General features: G+C 39.8%; 1 protein-coding gene across 2 annotated transcripts in view; it reads right to left on the minus strand.

Annotated features, from left to right (window-relative positions):
- The window catches only part of ACSS1 (acyl-CoA synthetase short chain family member 1), a 79157-nt gene that overhangs the window by 15418 nt on the left and 43125 nt on the right, over positions 1 to 20614 (minus strand). The window contains exons 5-7 of one of the 2 annotated variants that reach the window (XM_036752184.1): positions 12161 to 12313; positions 5450 to 5597; positions 3750 to 3887 (exon numbers count right to left, since the gene is read on the minus strand). In XM_036752184.1, the coding sequence (XP_036608079.1) occupies positions 3750 to 3887; positions 5450 to 5597; positions 12161 to 12313 (439 nt within the window). The remainder of the gene's footprint in view (positions 1 to 3749; positions 3888 to 5449; positions 5598 to 12160; positions 12314 to 20614) is intronic. The other variant, XM_036752185.1, reaches the window with a different exon arrangement.

Below are 20614 nucleotides of genomic sequence, written 5' to 3' on the forward strand. Positions count from 1 at the left end.
TCATCTTTGGCCCCACACTCGAGCCCCAGGTAGGACTATCTATATGGTCCCAAAGAAGGTGGGATGTGGATACCCTGTCAGGATCTACACCACAGGATCTACAATGACCAACCACAGTCATTATGGTGGGGGGGGTCCAAAGGCAGGCGGAGATGGCAACAGAACTAGGAAGATCAAGCCATGGGGAAATACAGGAATAGAGACTAAGGCACAGGTCAGATTAAAAAAAAACAAGACTGTGTATGGGATGAAGCAGAGAATCCGAATGGAAGCCAAAAATCAAGGACCAAAAGCTGTCAGGTCCTTCATTTTTTGGCTTCTATTCTCATCCTGACACAGAGAAAGAAGATAAGTTACCCTGAGCCAAGGTGGTTGGTTATGGGGAGGGGATGCTACAGATGTGAAATGTTGCATGCATTTTCAAAGGAGGTGACTACAAACATTTATAGATGATGCCTACTTCATGAGAGGTCTCACAGAAAAGCAGAACATTTAAGTAAAACTAATAATGTTGAAATAAAACACATAAAAATAAAACACACATTGTTACAAAAGAGTCTTAGAAATGGGCTTCCCTTAAAGGAGCCATCATTCAAAGGCTTTAGTGTATTGTAATAACACAGTTACCTTCTACATGAAGCCTTCCTTGATTCCCCAAACTGCTACTGCTTGCCTTCTCTAACTACCTGTTATTTCACTACTTTCTGCTTATTTGTATTTATTCATTATATATGGCATCTAGATGGCACCATGGATAGGGCACTGAGTTTGGAATCACAAAGACTCCTTTTCCTAAGTTCAAATCTGGCCTCAGACACTTACCAGCTGTATGACCCTGGGCAAGTCACTTAATCCTGTTTGCCTCAGTTTCCTCATCTATAAAATGAGCTGGAGAAGGAAATGACAAACTACTCCAGCATCTTTGCCAAGAAAACCCAAAAATGGGGTCACAAAGAGCCAGACACAACTGAACAACAACATTCTTTTTATATTTATTCTATATTTAATCATGCAGACAGATTAAATTATCCTATATGAGCCATCACAAGGATTGTATGCCTGGAGTTCACCTGTAAGTTTCTGGGGATTCAAGGGACATGGTAGCTCAGCATTTGGATGCATTGGAGATGACAAATTCCCTAAGTGCTTCCAGCCATGTGGTGGCTCAGCATTAAAGGACATGGCCACTCTGAAATGATGAAGCAACCCCTTCATTGACTGCTGACCCAGACGAGGCAATGACTGAATGGACCTCATAAAAGGAGAGACAGCTGCCTACTTAGTATCTTACTTTGACTTTCCCATGTAGGAAATAGTGTGTTCTTTCTCTAGGCTCCCTATAAAGAAGATGGGAGAGCGGATTAAATTCATTCCTTAAATTTGCTGTCATTCCCACATAGAGCATAGACTCAGCTAGTCAAGCCTACATGTGGAGCTCTGGCCAGTCTCCACTTTGTATTTTCTTTACTCAGGAAATGATGAGGCTTATTCCTCCAGGTAGATGTGTCCAGCATTGTCCAACCAAGTAAGTTTGAGAGATTCAGAAGTCCTGCACCCAGTGAGTGAAGCTAATTGCTGGCAAGGGAAGCTTTTCCATCAGGCAAGTCAATCACCAATAAAAGGGAAAGTCCAAGCCCTGACCTGGCTTGCCAAAAGACATGGACTTTGAGGGATATGGTGCAGATTTGAGGTGAAATGTAAACTGCAGAAGAAACATAAAATAATCAGCAGTCCTGCAAATTCCTTTAGGTTTAGATAGCTTTAAGTATCAACTGCTGGCCAGGTATAACAGTATTATCACTGCCCCTTGTTTAGTTTAAATACGATTGCCAGTCCACACTCGTGAAAGTCATTTGTGCCTTAGCTTATCTTTTGTGTACAAGAAATAAACACATGACCCATACTTGATTCATATTGTACATTGAGTACCTTTCTGCTCTCTCAGAGAAGCCCGAAATGTGTCTAAACCTAAGCTATAAGTAAATCATTTTCAAGGAACTGGAGATGGGGTTAACAAGCCAGAGTATGAGAAAATGGGGCCTACCACCGCTGTCATTAAAGATCACATACCACCCTCAGGACTGACCCCCATCCAGACCTCGTGCCTGTGTCCAGAGCAGAGGGGACCCTGTAGGGAAAGGGGATGAGTACAGTGCCCCAGCCCTATGGGCCCAGGAGTTTATGCCTTAACATTAAATTTATAAATGTATTTGTTTTCTCTCCCATTAGCATGTAAGCATTTGGAGAGTAAGGTTTGTAAAATTCTCTGAGGGAGAAACAGAAGACATATTGTGCCAAGTGAATCAAACTACCAGCTGACTAGAGGCACAGGTGGCACAGTGACTTTAGCACTGGCCTTAGAGTCAGGAGACCCTGAGTTCAAATCCAGCCTCAGACATTTCCTAGCTACATGACCCTAGGAAGTCATTTAGTTTCCTCAGCTGTAAAATGGGGGTAACATCTGCCTCACAGGATTGTGAGGATCAAATGAGATATTTATAAAGTGTTTAGCAAGGGCCTGGCACATAGTAGGTGCTATATAAATACTTATTCCCTATTCCCTCCTCTCCCTTCCCTCCCTGCGTCCAGGAACCTCAACCACCACCTTCCTATAAGTCAAAACCCTTAGGAATATCAGTGCCCACAGACCAACACTCCTGCTTCTAGCCCAGTCCCTGCAGCCATCATGTGGAGAAGCAGGTCCTATGGGAAAGGGGTTAGCCATCCCCACCAACCAACAGGGCAAGCAGGCCAACCTAGCTGAAACAGGAAGGTACCCTGAGAGAGAGATAAGAGGTGTGATGTGCGAGGCAAGTCACACTACCAACATCACTAATATCTTCCTTCACACTCCATTCAAGATAGCCCAGGGCCCGAACCCAAGAGCCTTGGGAAGAGCAGTTCCCTCAGGACTCCTAGTCTTACCAATGCCCACAGCAATCTTTGGGGGAAAAAATCACTGCAGATAAGGGGCCCATCTTCCTCACAACCATTAAAGCTAAACACTAACCAGCTAACTATCAGTTCAAAAGCGCTGGTAGTGACAGCACCTTCTCAGCTCCAACCCCAGTTCACTGGTCCTGCTTTCAGTCCATCCTCCACAGTTTGGGAAGCAACCCATCTGGAGATGTGGCCTGAAAACTGCTTCTGAAAATGATGCAACAAGAGCAACACAAAACAGAGAGGAAAAAATTCTTGTCACCAGAGTTCTTGGCTCTGTCCAAATGATGCAACATCAGAAACCGGTAAGATTCTATTGGTACAAATGACTTAAAGACAATGCAATCTGCTTTGCCGTTGCACTGTAAAGATCTTGGGTCTTGCAGCTTAAGCAGTCTCCCTCATTGGAATATGAGAGCAAAGGTTGTCTTTCCCTTCTATTTATCTACCCAGCCCTTAGCACAGTTCTTCAGTTTTTTTCATACATTCATTCTTTGTTTTTGTATTCCTAGCACCCACCACATGGCATGTTGGTTAATGATGATATCAACCATGAGGCAAGAATGATGTAACCCTATTTTATCCAAAAACTACATAATATTTTTTCTAAGCATAACATTCAAGCATACTCATTAAAACATGCTCCCTCTTCATGAAATGATTGTTTGTAATCCAAAATGCAAAATCTGTATTTTCTGTTATTTTTCTAATTATATGGTGTTTTACAATATTCACTTATTCCCTAAGGGTATTGAATAAGAAAAACCATACCCCAAACTTCTTCTAACATAAACAAATGTGTGTCTTACCTGATCCCAAGGTTCTTAAGGAAGATCTGTCATACTTCTTAACCCAAGCATCTCCATAATTCAATAGTACCCGTATAGCAGTAGGAGCACCATAGAATTGATTAATTTTAAGTCTCTGTACTGTCTCCCAGTATCGACCTACAAAATGCCCCCAAATTCATTGTCATTCCCACAAGTCATATAATGGTATTAATAACTCCAAACATATCTAAATGACAAAACAGTAGCTGCTAGCTATATGATGCTGCCAGAAATCTTTTTTCATTTGTTTACAGGGTGATTTAACATATCCTCAGGGCAAAGTTATAAATCTTAGGATATATTAATATTTTCCTATTGTCCAAGAACACTAAGTCCCCTGTGGATAACATTTTCAGAAAACAAACTTCTCTTGACACTAAATAATCATAACTAGCTGAAAAAACCAGTTTGAATTAATGTTCCATTGAGAACAATGATAACTGTCTTATATTTTAATAAAATGGTTACAAATAAAAATAATCTCCCTATTAGGATTTTGGTGATTCTCCCATAAAATGTACTGTTGCTTAAATTATTCTTTAGTATATGGGCAGAAATTTCCATAAGATCTGAAGGAACAAACATCTACTTACAAAACAGGATTTCTAGCTGCCCCTGAGACGGGGAAAAAATTATAATCATTATTATAGATATGACTCTGATTTAAGAAAACTCAGAATATGACCATCCAGATTTTCCACTAACAAAAGGAGCCACCACAGGGATTTTTGAATAGCCATATTTAAAGTATGGTTTACAGACTTACAAAGTTTAGTTTACAATTTAAAAAATTTAATGTATCCACAAATTTTTATAAACACAGTTATCAGGTAAAACTCCTGAATTATCTTTGTTACATAATATTAACAATTAACAATTAGTCATTTTTCCCCCGAAGTGCAGAAGTCTATTAATGTTGTAGATTACCAAAAATAACGGTTCGTTCTATTGGTGACTTGGTTACCAGTTATGTAAGAAGATATTTAAATGGCTAGTTATGCTCTATATAGTGCTTTACCAAGAGCAATGTTAAGAGCACCGAGCATCATAAAAACTTATGTTCAAATCCAGACTCTGCAAATGACTATTTGGCCCTAATCTGCTTCGAGCCTCTCTAATAGTTTCTGAGCATCTAATGGTTTCTTTATCTGTAAAATGGAACTGATAATAATATCTGTTCTGCAGACCTTACAAGGTGACTGAAAGGCTCCAATGAGATACTGAATGTGACCTTCACAACTATAAAATGCTAGACAAGCCTAAGTTTCATTATTCTTATTATTTCTCTTCAGTTAAAGTTCACTGAACTTCCCCTTTCATTTGTTGACTGGAGAGGGATGAAAAGGAACAGACTGTTTCTACTCTGCTGCTCTTATAATTGAAAAGTAGTTTTCTTTCACTGCTTTCCCAAACCTCACTGTGCCTCCAAATGCTTCTGACCTCTCTTTACAACTCCTAAAACCTCACTGCTTTTCCTTGTCCCTCAGATGCTTCTCAGGAGGCTATTGATTCCCTCCCATTGAAGGTCCTTGAGCAAATGCAAGCTAACCACTTGTAAAACATGCACAGGGACGTTTTTAGGGTATTTATTGGACCAGATAGCCTCTGAGGTCTCTTCTGATAATGGATTTCTGAGGACTTCTACAATCTGATTCCAAAAGGAGACATGGAGACCTCACCTGCATCAGGATAAACTGGGGTGCTCTCAAACAGGACACTGGTAGCTCCATTGCAGAGTGGACCATACACAACATAGCTATGACCTGTAATCCATCCAATGTCTGCCACACAGCCAAATACATCTCCTTGCCTGAAGTCAAACACGTGCTAGAAAAAAGACATGTTCAGAGATTAGCATTATCATTGTAATGATGAGGAAATGGTCCTTTGGACACAAGGGGCAATCATTTCTCATGCCCTGTGTTTGTAAAGTACAAACAGAAATAGAAAAAAAAAGGAAAACCAGTTCAAAGGCAATTCAAATTAGAATAATTATAGAAACATTAGATAAATGTCTATGTTAGTAGGAATAATGGTGGTAGTGGTGGTAATGGTGGTAATGGTGGTGGCAGTAGAAGTAATGGTGGTGGTAGTAGTAGTAGCAATAGTAATGGTGGTGGTGGAATAGCATTTACTTGAGAGGCATCTGGCACCAGGGCCAAGAAGGAGAAGCTAGCAGGCCTAAACAAGACTAAAAACTCTGAACCCTAATGTCATGCTCTAATGAGCTGAACAATCTAAGACCTTCAAATTATGCTGAAGTCTCACAGAACTATAGACTTATAACTTAGAAATCATTAAGTCCAACCCTCTCACTTTACAGAAGAGGAAACTGAGGCTCACAAGGCTCACAAGGTCACACAAGTAGTGAGAATCTAAGGCAAAGTTTGAACCCGAATCCACCTGGCTCCAAGTCCATTGTTCTACGTATCATGCCATATTGCTTCACGTCAGCAGCATGTCCTTTCTTTTGAACAGCAGGTCCTGAGGAACTCTCTACCACTTGCAACATCATCTGTATAGGCCACAAGACTTCATCAGCTAGCATAATAATATTTCCATAGCGAAACTTAGGGAAAAAGAAGATTGAGAGATGTAACCCCAGGGACAGAGGTAGGAGTAGGGCTTAAGGAGAATAAGAAGAATAGAAAAAGCCTATTAGAATTGTTCCCAAAAGTAAAGGAATAGGAATACTGACTCTTTCCATTTTATTCCCTTCCACCAAAATATATGCTATCATATAGAGAAACAGTGTGGTGTGCGGGGAAAGACACTAGACTAACAGCCAAAAAGATCTGAATTCTAGTCCTGACGCTGACCTGTGTGCCCACAAACCCTCTCTGAGGCTCAGTTTTCTCCTCTGTAAAAAGAAAATAATAATATTTGGACTATCTAGCTCGTATATTTATTGTGAGTAGAACTCTTTTATGAAAATGAAACATATTTTGTAAATATGAGTTACAATCACTGCAGAAAGTGACCATCTAATAGTGAGAGAGGAAGACCTGGATTCAAATCCCTCTTCTGATTTGTGCTGGCTCTGAGTGAATCACCCTCTTAATGCTCTCAACAACCCCCTAAAACTATAAAGTGCCAACCTGTATTGGCAGAGGGAGTTTCTTCACTTGGAAGTTCTCTATACCAATGAAATCACAGACACAATTTGTGTTTATTATTATTATCTCAGCTTTACCCTTTGTGTAGAGGGTGGGCATTAGAGTTGGGTGCATTCAGGCTACTTCCTAACAATTAATGCTGCACATAAAAGGAAGGAATGGGGCACTACAACATCCCCTCCATCCCAACCCACTGACTCCTCTTTCTGAGAAGCTTTATTAAGCACTTACACTATGTTTCAGGAGGTAATGTAGAAGATGACGAGAAGAGGTGAGATCTACTAGAGAAAAAAGAATGGAAGCATAACTGAGTGGGAAGATGGGAAACCAACAGTTGCTCCAAGCAAAGCCCCTAAAAAGAGTTACAGGGATGAAGTGTGAGATTTAAGGGGAGCCCTCACAGTGCACTGGCATCATCTCTTGAGCCAGATGGAAAATCATAATGCTTTCGAGTGTGTTCACCTCACAGCATCATATGTATGTCAACATCATTTATATATACATACATATATGTGTATGTATGTATGTGTGTCAATATCATTGATTGCTGATAATCTGTTGGCAGGAAGTGATGGCCTCTCCCACTCTCAGCAACCCTCCAAGTGGCACTTTCCTTATAACAAGACTGCCCTAGGAGCCAAAAAGAGCCCAGTGCACACTGTCTGAGAGACAGGCCCAAAGTTTTCATTCATAAAATGCCCTATAAAGCTTCTTGCACTTATGTGATCACCATCTCCTTTATCCCTCTTCCATTATAGAGGTAGTTAAGTGTCTCTGTAGATTGAGCATGGGACTTTGAGTCAAGAAGATCTGAGTTTGAATTTTACCTCAGACACAAATCACTTAACCTCTCTTGACCTCAGTTTCCTTATCTGGAAAATGAGGATGATAGTAATAGCACCTATCTCACAGGATTGTTGTGAGGATCAAGTAATTTAATATATGTTAAAGCACTTTGAAAACCTTAAAATGCTGTATAAATGCTAGCTATTATTATTATTTATTTGTCTTCTACCAGGGTGACAAATCTAGCCCAGGTGTGATGGTAGAATGAAAGAATTTGAGGCAGAAAAAACCAGCAACCATTGGATTTAGCTCTTCCAGATATTCCTTGCAAATGTAAAAAAAAAAAAAAAAGCACCCTGCCCCAAGTATAGTCTAAAAGAAAAGAAGACAATATACTTCTCTTATTCTGGCCACCATTCTCCATGGTTCTGTCCTTTGTAGCCGAGTACACTCAGTATCAGGAAAAGTAAGAGTCAGCATGTCTTCCCGGGACCCATAAAACACACCCCACAGGCTTTTATGTCATGATAATATTGACTGCAAATAAAATCATTTGCAAACATGACTTGTGCTCTGCACATCCTCATTTGCCATGTAAATGTGAGCCAATCAAGTGCATGAACAAAGGGCCGACCAGTTTTCCAAGCATGTTAAGTTCCATGATCATTCCCAGGAGGTAATTAATGACCTCAGTAAAAATATTAGCAGTAAATGAAACCAAAGTGGAAGATAAAAACAGTTGGAAAATTGTTAAAATCCCACAAGCTTTGCTAGTGGTATGAAGAATGTGGTCATTTCAGAACCTCGAGGACGGTGACTAAGCAGCTCACTGGAGGTCTTCTCTTCTCCCTGTGGCCCAAGGGATTCGGAGAAAGCAGAGTTCTCCATCAATGAGGTGATTATGTATGACAAGCTATGCTGGCAAAGTCTGGGAGCTCTTTCCTGATGTTGCTCTCACTGATTCATCTCACAATCACACCAGCAGATTAAGCTGGCGCCACCTCTTGCCAGATGGAAAACAAAAGCCCCAGAAGCTGGCAAAACCAATCAAAGAGTCGGCCTTGTGTGTTATATTTTTTTAGGTCTGTGTTAGTATCCCTGGAGTCTCCAGCTACTGAATACAAAATACCAAAATTCAATCCTGAGACCCACAAGGAAACTCACCAAAAAAAAAAAAAGTACAATCGGTCTTACTGTGGTCAAGATTTCTTTAATGCTTGTACTTGAGGGGATGGGAAGTATTTTTAATAGAGAAAGCTTTTTTATCTGTGCAAAGATAAAGTCTAGGGGGCTGACAAGATCATGACACCTAATACTCCCCAGAGATATGTAGAGTTTTCAAAGGGAAAAGATTTTAATATCACTTTAGGATATAAATTCCTACACCTTTGTCATGGGACTTAGGATTGCTTGCTGCATCTGTAAATGATTCAGAGAAGAACCCTGAACTAGGCTCTCCTTTGTCAGCACCTTTGGAGTACATGACCTTTTTCACAGAAGGAGCTGATGATGACCCATCCCTTCACCCACACCCCAATCTTTGACGCAGATTGTTATATTACTCTATTAGCCCAGGGATTTTACCTGGAAAAAGCCACAACCTGGACAGGGAGTCAACAAAAATGTTAATTGTTCCATCAACAACACACAGAGCACATTGTACTCAAAGGTCCTGAATTTGGATCTGAATTCTGCCACTACTTGTGTGACCTTGGTTGGCAAGTAGTCTGGGTCTCCCTTTTCTTATCTATTAAATGAAGAGGACAAAAGCAACACTTTAAAAATAGAAAACAGAGAAGAGTGGTAAGCTACCCGTGATTGCTCTTGAAATGAATTGTATGTGCTTGTTGGAACAGAGGCCCTGGAAGAAAGAACACTCTGGCATGATGGGCGAAATAGTGAAACCCATGGAGGGAAAAGAGGGCCCCAACACAGATGGGGGGGAGGGGCAGAGAGGGGAAGTGGGTCCAGCACTGAAGAGAAAAACAGAGCCCATGGTAAGGAACTGGAGAGAAAACCTGGATGTGAGAGATAGAGGTAAATGAGAATAATTGCCATGGCATAGGATTTGTTCCTTCATTTCCCTACTGTTAAAACTATTTCTGGGGGAAAAAATCCTCTGTTTGAATTGAGAATGCCAAGATTCATATCTTGTCCCTAATACATACTAATTATATGACCATAGGCAAGTCACTTAACCTCTCAGGGTCCAAGACAACTAAATCTAAATCTGCATTGTAGAAGGAATTTGCACACTAGGAGTTCTCCACACCAAGCTATCATGGATATGTACCAACCTCCTCCCTCCCCCCAAAAAAGATATCCTATATGGGGAATATGGCTTCCCACATAATAATGGTAAAGGATACTGTAATAACTCTCCCACATTAAAAGAAATACAGAATTTTAAAATTTTTAAAATAAACAGACTCAATAGAACTCTCCACATTGTTTTGCAAAATGATACGAGTCCACTCTAATACAGAATGTAATTACTATGTGCCACATTTAAGTTTTTTGAAGGAGCTAGTCGATTCGATTTTCTTTAACAATCCTGGAATGCTAAAGCTATAGGACACCTGAGCAATCACCCAGTAAGCTCTTCCTCTTGCAAATGAGGGAGTTGAGGCTCAGAGTGGTCATAGAGCTAGTGACGGAGCTGGGCCTAGTATCTGGATTCCAACCCCCTCTACATGAGGTGCCGTGCTGCCTTTATCAACGTGACTTTAGAGAAGCATTGTGGAATAATGGGAAAAATCTTGGCCAGAAGACTTGAGTTTATGTCCTGGGCATATAGACAAGTATCTAAAACCTCAATCTCTTCACCTATAAAAATGGAGACAACACCTCTCCTGCCTATGTTACTGGGTTGTTAGATTGTGGCTGTGTGTGATTTATCCTTCGTTCTCAAAGAGGACCATGACATCAGGGAGATGATGACATGACTAGCAACTGAATTTGATTTGAGGGAGGTAGAGCTATGCAAAGTCACCACCTCACTTTTTCCTTTGGAGCCATCTGGGTCCAGTGGCCAGATATAGGTCAGGATGATTGGAGATGGCCCAGGCTGTAGTGGGAGACCTTGGACTTTTAAGCTAAGGTCTCTTCAAGTTCTCACTTTGAGTGAGGCAACACCCATTGATGAATAGGCCTCTTTAAGAAGTGAGTAAAGGGATGGCCCCTTTAATAAAAAAAAAAATCCAACTGGTAGGGAAAGCCCCTCAGGGTTACTGGCCAAAAGAAGAAGTCGCCATTTACATTCACTCTGAGCCAGGAGGGATTAAAAAGGCCAAGGTCTCCCACCACAAATTCAATTGTAAGTCATGTCATCATCTACCTGATGTCATGGTCCTCTTTGAGAATGAAGGACAAACCACAACTGGAATGTTAGGAGGACCCAATGAGAAGCATCCTTGAAAGCCCTTAGCAGACTGCAAAGCGCTATATTCAAAGATGTCACAGGCATTATCATTGCAGTATCTTTAAAACAATCCATCACTTCACATTTTCCTTTGCCCTTATCACACTTCTCAATCTCAAAGTGATCATCTGATGTGAGTATATGGCTCCATGTTTTTTTTTCATTAAAATTTGGATGTCATTACAATCTGATTACTACGTATCTTGTAGCCAGTCTTAATTCACACCACTGGTTTGGTACCATTGAAAGGACAAGCAATTAAGAATTGGAACACAAGAATTCTAGCTCCAGATCCCTCATTAACTAGCTTTATGACCTTGGGCATATCACTCCACTGCCTTAAGACTGTTTTCTCATCTGCCAGAGGGGGAGAATAATGCCTTCCTACCTCACAGAGAAGACTAAGTGGTACAGCAATTAAAGAACTAGACCTGTACTCAAGAAAACTTGAGTTCAAATCCAGCCTCAGATACTACCTATGTGACCCTTAATCTCTGTTTGCCTCAGTTTCCTCAACCATAAAATAAAGATAATAATATTACTTACTTCCCAGGGTTACTGTGAAGATAATATTTGAAAAGTACCTGACACATCATAGGTACTTAATAAATGCTTGTTACCTTCTTTCCTTCTTGTTGTAAGGATGAGGTGATAAAATATATAAGGATGATACATTTGCTTTGAAATGCCCGAGATAGTGAGGTATAGCAAACAATGGGCTACCATTATAGTCAGGAATGCTGATTAGCAATGTGACCATGTAACCCTTCAGGGCTGCAGTCAGATGCTGAGAAGTTCATCAATTTCAAATAACTCGGATATCTGCGTCAGTAGAAGGAATTTACACACCAAAAAGGGTATGGAACATGGTTGGGGGGAGGGGAGGCAGAGTTATTATTTAACAGTTATATTGGTTCTTGATCTGCAGCTGAGTATTCATGAACTTAACTCAGTTCTGTCAATTGTGTTCGGTCATAGCAGAATTAGCAGCAGCAAACACATTAGCCACAAAAATCAATGATTATATCATCTTCTTTCTCAATACATAATAGGATTGCAATAAATACCTTGTGTGTCACGGCAGCATAGAGCAAATAGCCAGCCTGTGTGTGGACAATCCCTTTTGGCTTGCCTGTGCTCCCTGAAGTATAAAGCATAAAGAGGGTATCTTCACTGTCCATGATTTCAGGAGCACACACAGGATTCTCCTTGGCCATCTCCTGACAAGACAGAGAAAACAGGAAGAATTACACAGGGAGGTTGCCAGCTGCTCCCCTAGATTTGGCAGCTGCCATCTTGGCTTCTTTGAAAGTGGCATCTCATTAGTGATCAAAGTTCTCAGCCAGGCTCAAGGAGTAGGAAAAGCCTTGGAGTCAGGAGACATCTGGGTGAGATTTCTTCCTCTGACCCATAGTAACCGTGTGACCACGAGCAAGTTATTTAATTTACCCGAGGCTCAGTTTTCTCATCTGCAACATGGAGATAATAATAACTGCAGCTGAACAAACATGATAGCATCTTTTTTTTAACAGCTAAGTTTTAATTAATTGCAATGAACAATTTTGTTCCCAATTAGAAATATGGAAGACTACAAATGGTGAATGTTGCATATGCTGTCACAAAAAGTTATGTTGTCAGTCAGTTGTGTTAAATTGTTTTTATTTGTTACAAGAGTATATTCAATGGTGGTTATAGTCATAGTGGAGGTATCGGGAAATTACCATTACCCTCTACATTGGGCAAACCCCTCTACATGCACAAATGATTCCATTCTATACCATATTTTCCAGAAGATTACCCTCTATCATTCTCATTCTCTTACTTATCTTCAAACTCTCCCTGTCTACTAGCTCATTCCCTACTGCCTACAAACATGCCTATATCTCTACCCTACTAAAAAAATCATTCTCTTAAGCCATCTATTACAGTTACCTGTCACATCATGTATTTCTGCCTTTTATTGGCTAACCTTCTTGATGCTATCTACAAGGGATACTTCCACTTCTTTACCTCTCAGTCCTTTCTTAACTCTCTATAGTCTGCCTTCCGATCTAATCATTCAGATTAATCATTGCTCTCTCCAAAATTACCAATAATCTCTTAATTGATAAATCTAATGACCTCATTTTTGTTGCCTTTCTGCAGCCATTGATACTAACAATCACTCTCTTGTCCTTGAAACTCTCTTCTCTCTAGGTTTTTGTGACAAAAACTTGGTTCTTCAACATGGTTGACTAGAACCAGAAATGACAACTCCGAGCACCTTGCCTGAAATAACACTAATTATATTTCTGTTTGCCTTTCTACATCCAGGAATGGGGCATAGGACTTGGTGAACATGTTTCTGACTTCAAAGAGTAGAATAAAACCCAAAGCTGGTTTTAGTAGAATTCACGCATATATTACAAATGGATATGGCACCATAAAATAATATACCTACTTCCCATTTTTGATTGAAAAACTATCCCCTAAGTTAATAGCATGAAAAATAAAATCTAAGTTGGTGCAAGTATGGTTTTATTCATATGGTAAAATAAATGTATGACTTACAGGTGTCACAAATGACTAAATAACAGTGCTCAAGATATCAAGAATGAACCGTTCTTTCTGTTCTCAATGGTCAATCAGTCGAGACATGGAAAACCTATTGAGGAATCTCTCTCAGGTTTTCCTCCAATGCCTTCATGTTCCCTGCCCTCCAGGGTTAACTATTTTTTAAATACTGTTAGGTCATGAAGCTTACTAAATTTGTTGAGGGTGATTATTGGTAACCTTCCAAGATGAGTGGATTTTATCTTTAATATTTCCTCCTAAAGTTTCATTCGAAATTTGCCATTTTGCATATTACTATTAATTACAGTTATGATATAATCTGCAATATCAAGCCCTTTTTTCCAAAAGGAGAAGTAAGGATAGTAAAACAGAAATAGTTAGAATGACTAAAGAATACATGGGTCTAGCCCCCAATGCCAAAGAGATTCTATAAAACCTTTCATCTATCTTTCAGTTTGTTTATGATTAGTCTATTCTAAAGCTGCCTGAGGTCTGCTTCCTCTAGACTGGCTCATTTGTAAAAGAACCTGCCTCCATTTTCTTTTTTTTTCTTTTTCACTTTTATTGATAAGTTCTGGTTTTGTATCATCTACATTTCCCTACATATGCCTGCTCGCTCCCTCCTGAGAAATCCATCTCTTAATAACAAAAGAAGAAAAGGATTTAGAAAAACTAACCAACATATTAAAACACGCCAAACACAACTAAGTTTGATATTTTATGCAGGATTCCACACTCATAGTCCCCCACCTTTGAAAGAAATGAGAAAGGGGCATTCTCACATCTTTTGGGAGAACACTAAACTTGGTCATTATAATTTCACATTATTCAGTTATGATCCTATTGTTATCATTCCATTTTTATTGTAGTCACTATGTGTCTATTATTTTTCTGGTTCTTCATTTCATATTAGTCCATATAAATCTCTATGCGTTCACTAAGCTTGTTGTTTCTTACAGTAATATGCTAATACACAATCAATAAATGAATCAATTAATATTTAGTAAGTGCTTAATATGTACCAGGCACTGTGATAATCACTGGAAATACTAACAAAAAGAAAATTACAGAACATGCCCTCAAGGATCTTATATAACCAATTGACCTATTTTATGTAATTTTAACTTTGAGTAGTATTAATTTAAATGCATGCAACTACATTATAAGATTCATTATTTGCACTTATTGTAACCTAGCTGTAGTCTAATGATGCACAAAATATGTATATAAATAGGCATATTCACATGTCACAAATTGTTTATCCATTCCCCAGTCAGTGACTATCTACTCTGTCTTGTTACTACAAAAGGTGATGCTGTATGTATTTTGGTGTATATGGGAGGATTCAATTCCATTTCCTTCCTGAATTTAAATCTCTTAAGTTACTAGGTTCTAGTAATGTGGTTATACCAGAATTATGTTGTTTCATCTCTCAGAGACCAAGGCAGACAACTGAGATTTGGGGGCCTAGTGAAGCAGATTAGTACACGTATCTTTTCATTTTTCCTCTGTATGTGCAACACCAGGAGTGTTTTCAATTCAGTCATTTTAATTGTGAATTAGTCATTCACAAGGGAATATAGAATTATATTTATGTTCCTTGAGATCATATACTAGATTAACTTATCTGGTTACAAGGATAGAGTCTTATCTTACACACCTAGAATGTGATGGAATGCAAACCGTGAGTTCTCTTAAAGCCACTGAGTCTTTAGGGTGGAAAAACAGTTTAACAGAAATATTGATTTAGAGCTTAAGAGATCCTCTAGTCAAATCCCCTCATTTCACAGATTAGGAAACTGAGATCCAGAGAAGTTAATTGTTCTGCCCAAGGTCATGCCAGTAGTATGTGGAAGAGGTGGGACTAGAAGCCAGGTTCTCTGATTCTAAACCTAGTCCTTTTTCTCCTGTACATGGCAGGATCAGGGATGGAGATGTCAGCTTCTAGCAGTGGTATAAAAGCTTTCAGCATAACTGAACTGGGCTACGAATCAGGCAACTTTATGAAACAAATAGCATCTTCCTCTAAGAGGCACTAACAAAAGTCCAATATAGAATGCACAAAGCTGAATAAAAAGTCCAAACCCTTTACCTTATAACCCCAAAAGAGATTAAATATGCAAGCAAGCAGAGCACGAAGATGAATTATGAAAAGACATTTAGCCCCACCTCACCTCCCTGAGTTGAGAAATGGGCCAGGAAAATGAAACCCATTCAAAGTGGGAAGACATGACATAGGGTTAGGAAGGCTAGCTAAGCTACAACTTGGATTGCACAATGTCTGAGGTTTCCTTCCAGAAGAAAATATCTTAATCAATCCCTGTGACAAAGGAATTCAAATAGAGATTTGATATGATTCTCTGGGCTGTGATCTCATTTAATTTTTCTACTTCCTGGAATAGCGCAGACACAACCATTTTTGCTCGTTTGTTTTGACTTGCGTCCAATTGTTGCTATAAAACCTCTGTAGGGGGTGCAGGCTCACCTAGTCTCCTTAGGGCTTTCTTCTAGGTCTCTTGCTGTTGTGTAGATTATAGCCAAGCACATGGGCTGTCTATCAGTAAGACACGATGGGCCCAGGAGAAGGAGACAGATGCCATGCTATGGGGCTCCCTCTGCCAGGTTCCTGGCCTAAGCTTGACTTGCCTTTTTATGTCTCTCTTGAGTTTTGTATTTGGAGATCAAATTTTCCATTGAGTTCTGGCCTTTCATCAGGAAAGTCTGGAATTCCTTTTTTTGTTGAATATCCATCACCTTGCCTGAAAAATTATGCTTAGTTTTGCTGGGTAGTTGATCCTTGGTTGTAGTCCCAACTCCTTTGCCCTTTGGAATATCATATTCCAATTTCTCCTGTCTTTTAATGTAGAAGCTGAGAGATCCTGCGTGATCCTGACTGTAGCTCCATGATATTTGAATTGTTTCTTTTTGGCTGCTTGCAGTATTTTCTCCTTGACTTTGTAATTCCAAAATTTGACTATAATATTTCTTGGTGTTTTCAGTTTGGTATCTCTTTCAGGGGATGATCAGTGAATTCTTTCAATGACTACTTTGCCCTCTGTTTCTAGGACCTCCGGGCAGTTATCTTTGATAATTTCTTCGAAGATACTGTCAAGGCTCTTTTTTTCATTGTGGATTTCCAGTAGACCAATAACTCTTAAATTGTCTCTCCTGGATCTATTTTCCAGGTTGGTTGTTTTCCCAATCAGATATTTCACATTTTTTTCTATTTTTTCATTCTTTATATTTTGTTTTACTACTTCTTGATGCCTCATAGAGTCATTAGCTTCCACTTGCTCAACTCTAATTTTTAATGAGTTACTGTCTTCATTTTGCTTTTGAGATTCCTTTTCCAGTTGGTTGATTTTACTTCTCAGGGTGTCATTTTCTCTATTTAGATTCTGAATCTCCGTAGCCATTTCGCCAGTCTTATTCTTTAGGGACTTGATTTCATCAGTGGATTTTTTTTCCATTTTTTCCATTTTTTTCTTTTACCTCCCTAATTTGGTTTTGAAAATCCTCCTTTAGCTCTTCCAGTAATGCTTTTTGGCCTTGAGACCAGTTCACATTACTTTTTGAGGTATCAGATGTGGATATAGTGTCATTGCTATCCTCTTCCAAATTGGTATTTTGATCATGCCTGTCACCATAAAAAGAATCAATGGTCCTTGATATTTTTTGTGTTCTTCTTCATGTTGGTTAGCCTTTTCCTGGATTTACAATAAATTTCTGCTTTTGGGGCTCAGGGCTCTCTGTCCCACCTTTCTTATTCTGGGGATTGTGAGTCTAGTTATTGGCTTTGTGAATTATAACCTTCAGTTTCCTGAGGTGTGGGGGAGGGGTCTGGCTGCCTGAAGTCTGTTCCCCTAGGGTTGCTCTCCAGCACTGTTGCTCTTCAGCAAGTCTCAGCTCTTTGTTGTTTGAGCTGGTGTCTTGCACTTCCCCTGGGAGAGCAAGAGTACATCTGGGCTCCTGGTGTTGACCCCTGCTGGCTCTGCCCCTCTGGGACTCAGGAACTCCCACTGCTCGGCCACTGAAGCCCCACTTCTGTCTCCTCTGTTCCAGCATTTTTTCCAAGGAATTCTCTGGGTGGGGAGGGGAGGGATTAGAGTCATTTACCTGGCCATTATGTCTCCCGGAAGTTCAAGAAACCGCATTTCATACCTTTGGGCAGCAAACCTCAGGAGTTGATATCTCACCGCCGGTGGCCTTGCGCTGCCTCTCGTAGCTTCCACATACTGCTGTCCTGTGTTAGAAGGCCTGGGGATCTCCACTGGTTTCAGGTGCCCAGCTTTCTCCCAGCCTGTCTCCCACGTGGGTTTTCCTGGCTGCTTCCACTTTAGGGCTGTCTGGAGCAAGCACTCTCCAAGCCTACAGATTCATTCCTTTGGCCTTTCAGACTCTCCTGGCTTGGAAATTTGCCCCACTCAGACTGTTCGTGGTTTCTAACTCTCTCAAATCTGCTCAAATTCACTTTTTTATAGGAATCTGACAGAACTTGTGAGAGCTCCGGTAAGATGCTGTTTTCATGCAGCCATCTTGGCTCCGTGCCCCCCATCCCAATCCACGATAGCATCTTGTAAACCTTAAAGTGCTGTCTAAACACCAGTTATTTTTGAGAGGCAATGTGCCATGGTGGGAAAAGTTTTGGAGTTGGTGTCAGGAAAAGCGGGTTCAAATCCTGCTTTGAACCCTTAGTTGTGTGACCTTAGGCAAGTCACCACACCTCTCAGCACCTGTTTCTCCATCTGTAAAACAAAGGTAATACTTTCACTGCCCACCTCAAAGGATTGTTCTGAGGAACAAGGGGGTATTGTGAACTTCAAAGCACTATATAAATTCAAGTTACTGTTACCAAAAAAAATCACAGAAGATATCAACTACTGTCCCACATGGTGCCTTGATGCTTCTTGCGCCAACCCATGTCTTTCCTTGACCCTTTATAAATGAGCTTGGAACTCATCTCTACCAACAAGCACATCAATCACTTCTTTACCTCATACCCACTCAGCACTCAAGCACTTAGCAAAATGCTATCTACATGTTTGTATTGTGGCATTTAAAAAGGTTCAAGAGACATAATTTCTGGGTAATTTAATCATTTCATTAATAATGCCAGCATTTTAATAAAAGGATGTCCTTTCGTCATCTCTCTTAGACCCAAAGACCCCTAATGGCAGTGGGCTTATAGTTTATATGCCCATGGAAGAATAGGTTTCCTGAGGGAAGCAATCAACTTTGATTGGTTAACAATTAATGAGAAAATGAATATTGCAATGAGGGTCTGGGCTATATTATAATGAAGGCCTTGGGATATGTGACTTGGATCAGCCAAATCTTGGTCAAAGAGACTTAACCATTTCCATATCACCTGTCTGACAAAAGGGAAGATTCACATTTCCCCAAACCTATCTGCGCAAACACAATGAACAGGAATGCAGCCATTAGCCCAAACTTAGAATTTCTTTTACTGACTGACTAGATCTTAGCCCTTCTGGGTGGGTGCGTTTTTCAGAAAGATTTCCCACACCAGTAGATTTCTGGACAAGGAAGTAGAAAAGGGGGAAAATCTTTGTCCTAATATAATAATTAGTTGTTGATACCAGAAATAAATAACCATTTCTCACAGTACGTTCTGTTCAAAACATTGCTTCATATTTTTCATAAGTTCGCATTGTCTCTGCAACCAAATAGTCAGCCCCTCAAGGTCAAGGCCTGGACCTTCTATTTTTTTTTTCTTTTAGCTCTCAGCTCAATGTTCTACACACCTTTGGCCACTCAATTCAGTGTTGCTAACTGACTTACACCCTCCAAATATAATTCAAGATCAGAACAATGAATTCAGAAGCTCCCAAGATGTTCACCCTATCTGACATCTTCCATGAGTTTGAAGTACAATATAATACCCTCCAATAACTCTAAGTTTCTCCAGAGTTCAATTTTATCAAAAAATGGTAGGATGTTGAAAAAATGAATGCTGTGCTTGGTTTTCTCATTGCCAAAATGTCACAGAAATTCAATAAAGTGGTACAAAGATGTCACAAACAAAATCATTCCCCTTTAATTTCTTAAGCTATCAAGTATGATCACATATTCTATTTATTCTTACACCTTCATTTAGTACCCTTTGAGGCAATCAGTTGGCTGCCCATCCAGCATTTTTCACCCACTTTGTTTTTCCAATGTATCTGGCCAGACATTGCTATAACTTATTAATAACTAGATGTCATTCAGACGGTCATAAATTGTTGTAGGACTCATTGCAATCATTATAATGTTATCCAAAAACAAGAGTATGTAGAAGACCTGAATTAAACGGTCAATAACATATACCTTCCAAAAAACCATGCAGTCACAGAATTTCCAACCACAAAAAGACCATCAATCACATTCTCCTTCCCAAATATCCTTGGGAACATAGTGCTTTTCTTGATCACCTATAGCCTTTTTCAAAACAAGTTATTAAAACAGCAACACATTCTGATGACCAGTCTTCTTCAGCTTTAAAATTGCTACTTTCATAGAGGCAGTGACAGTGCATAAAGCTGCAATGGGAGAACTGGGTTCTCATTGACCAGGCCTTCTATTACAGAGATAAAGATTATTTGCAGGGAAATCAGCACTGATACATGGATTAGGGTCATAGACTTAGAACCTGAAATAACCTGAAAGGTCATCTAGATCAAACCTCTCCTTACACAGATAAGGAAATGTAAACCCAGGGAGGTTAAGTAAATTGCCCAAAGTTATACAGGGAGGCCAGTGGAGAAGCAATGATTTCAACTCAAGTCTTCCAACTCCAAATCCAGTATTCTTTCCACAATTGCAAAGGAGAGGTAAAGTTCTGTTTAGGGATTACAATTCTTAGGAATTTCCCTGTAGCCAGATACCTCTATAATCCCCATTGAAAACACAAAACCCTCTTGTTAGGGTAACATTAAGCCGCAGTCAGTTAATACTTTATTGGGAAT

Source organism: Trichosurus vulpecula, chromosome 3 (assembly GCF_011100635.1).
Source record: "Trichosurus vulpecula isolate mTriVul1 chromosome 3, mTriVul1.pri, whole genome shotgun sequence".
NCBI lineage: Eukaryota > Metazoa > Chordata > Mammalia > Diprotodontia > Phalangeridae > Trichosurus > Trichosurus vulpecula.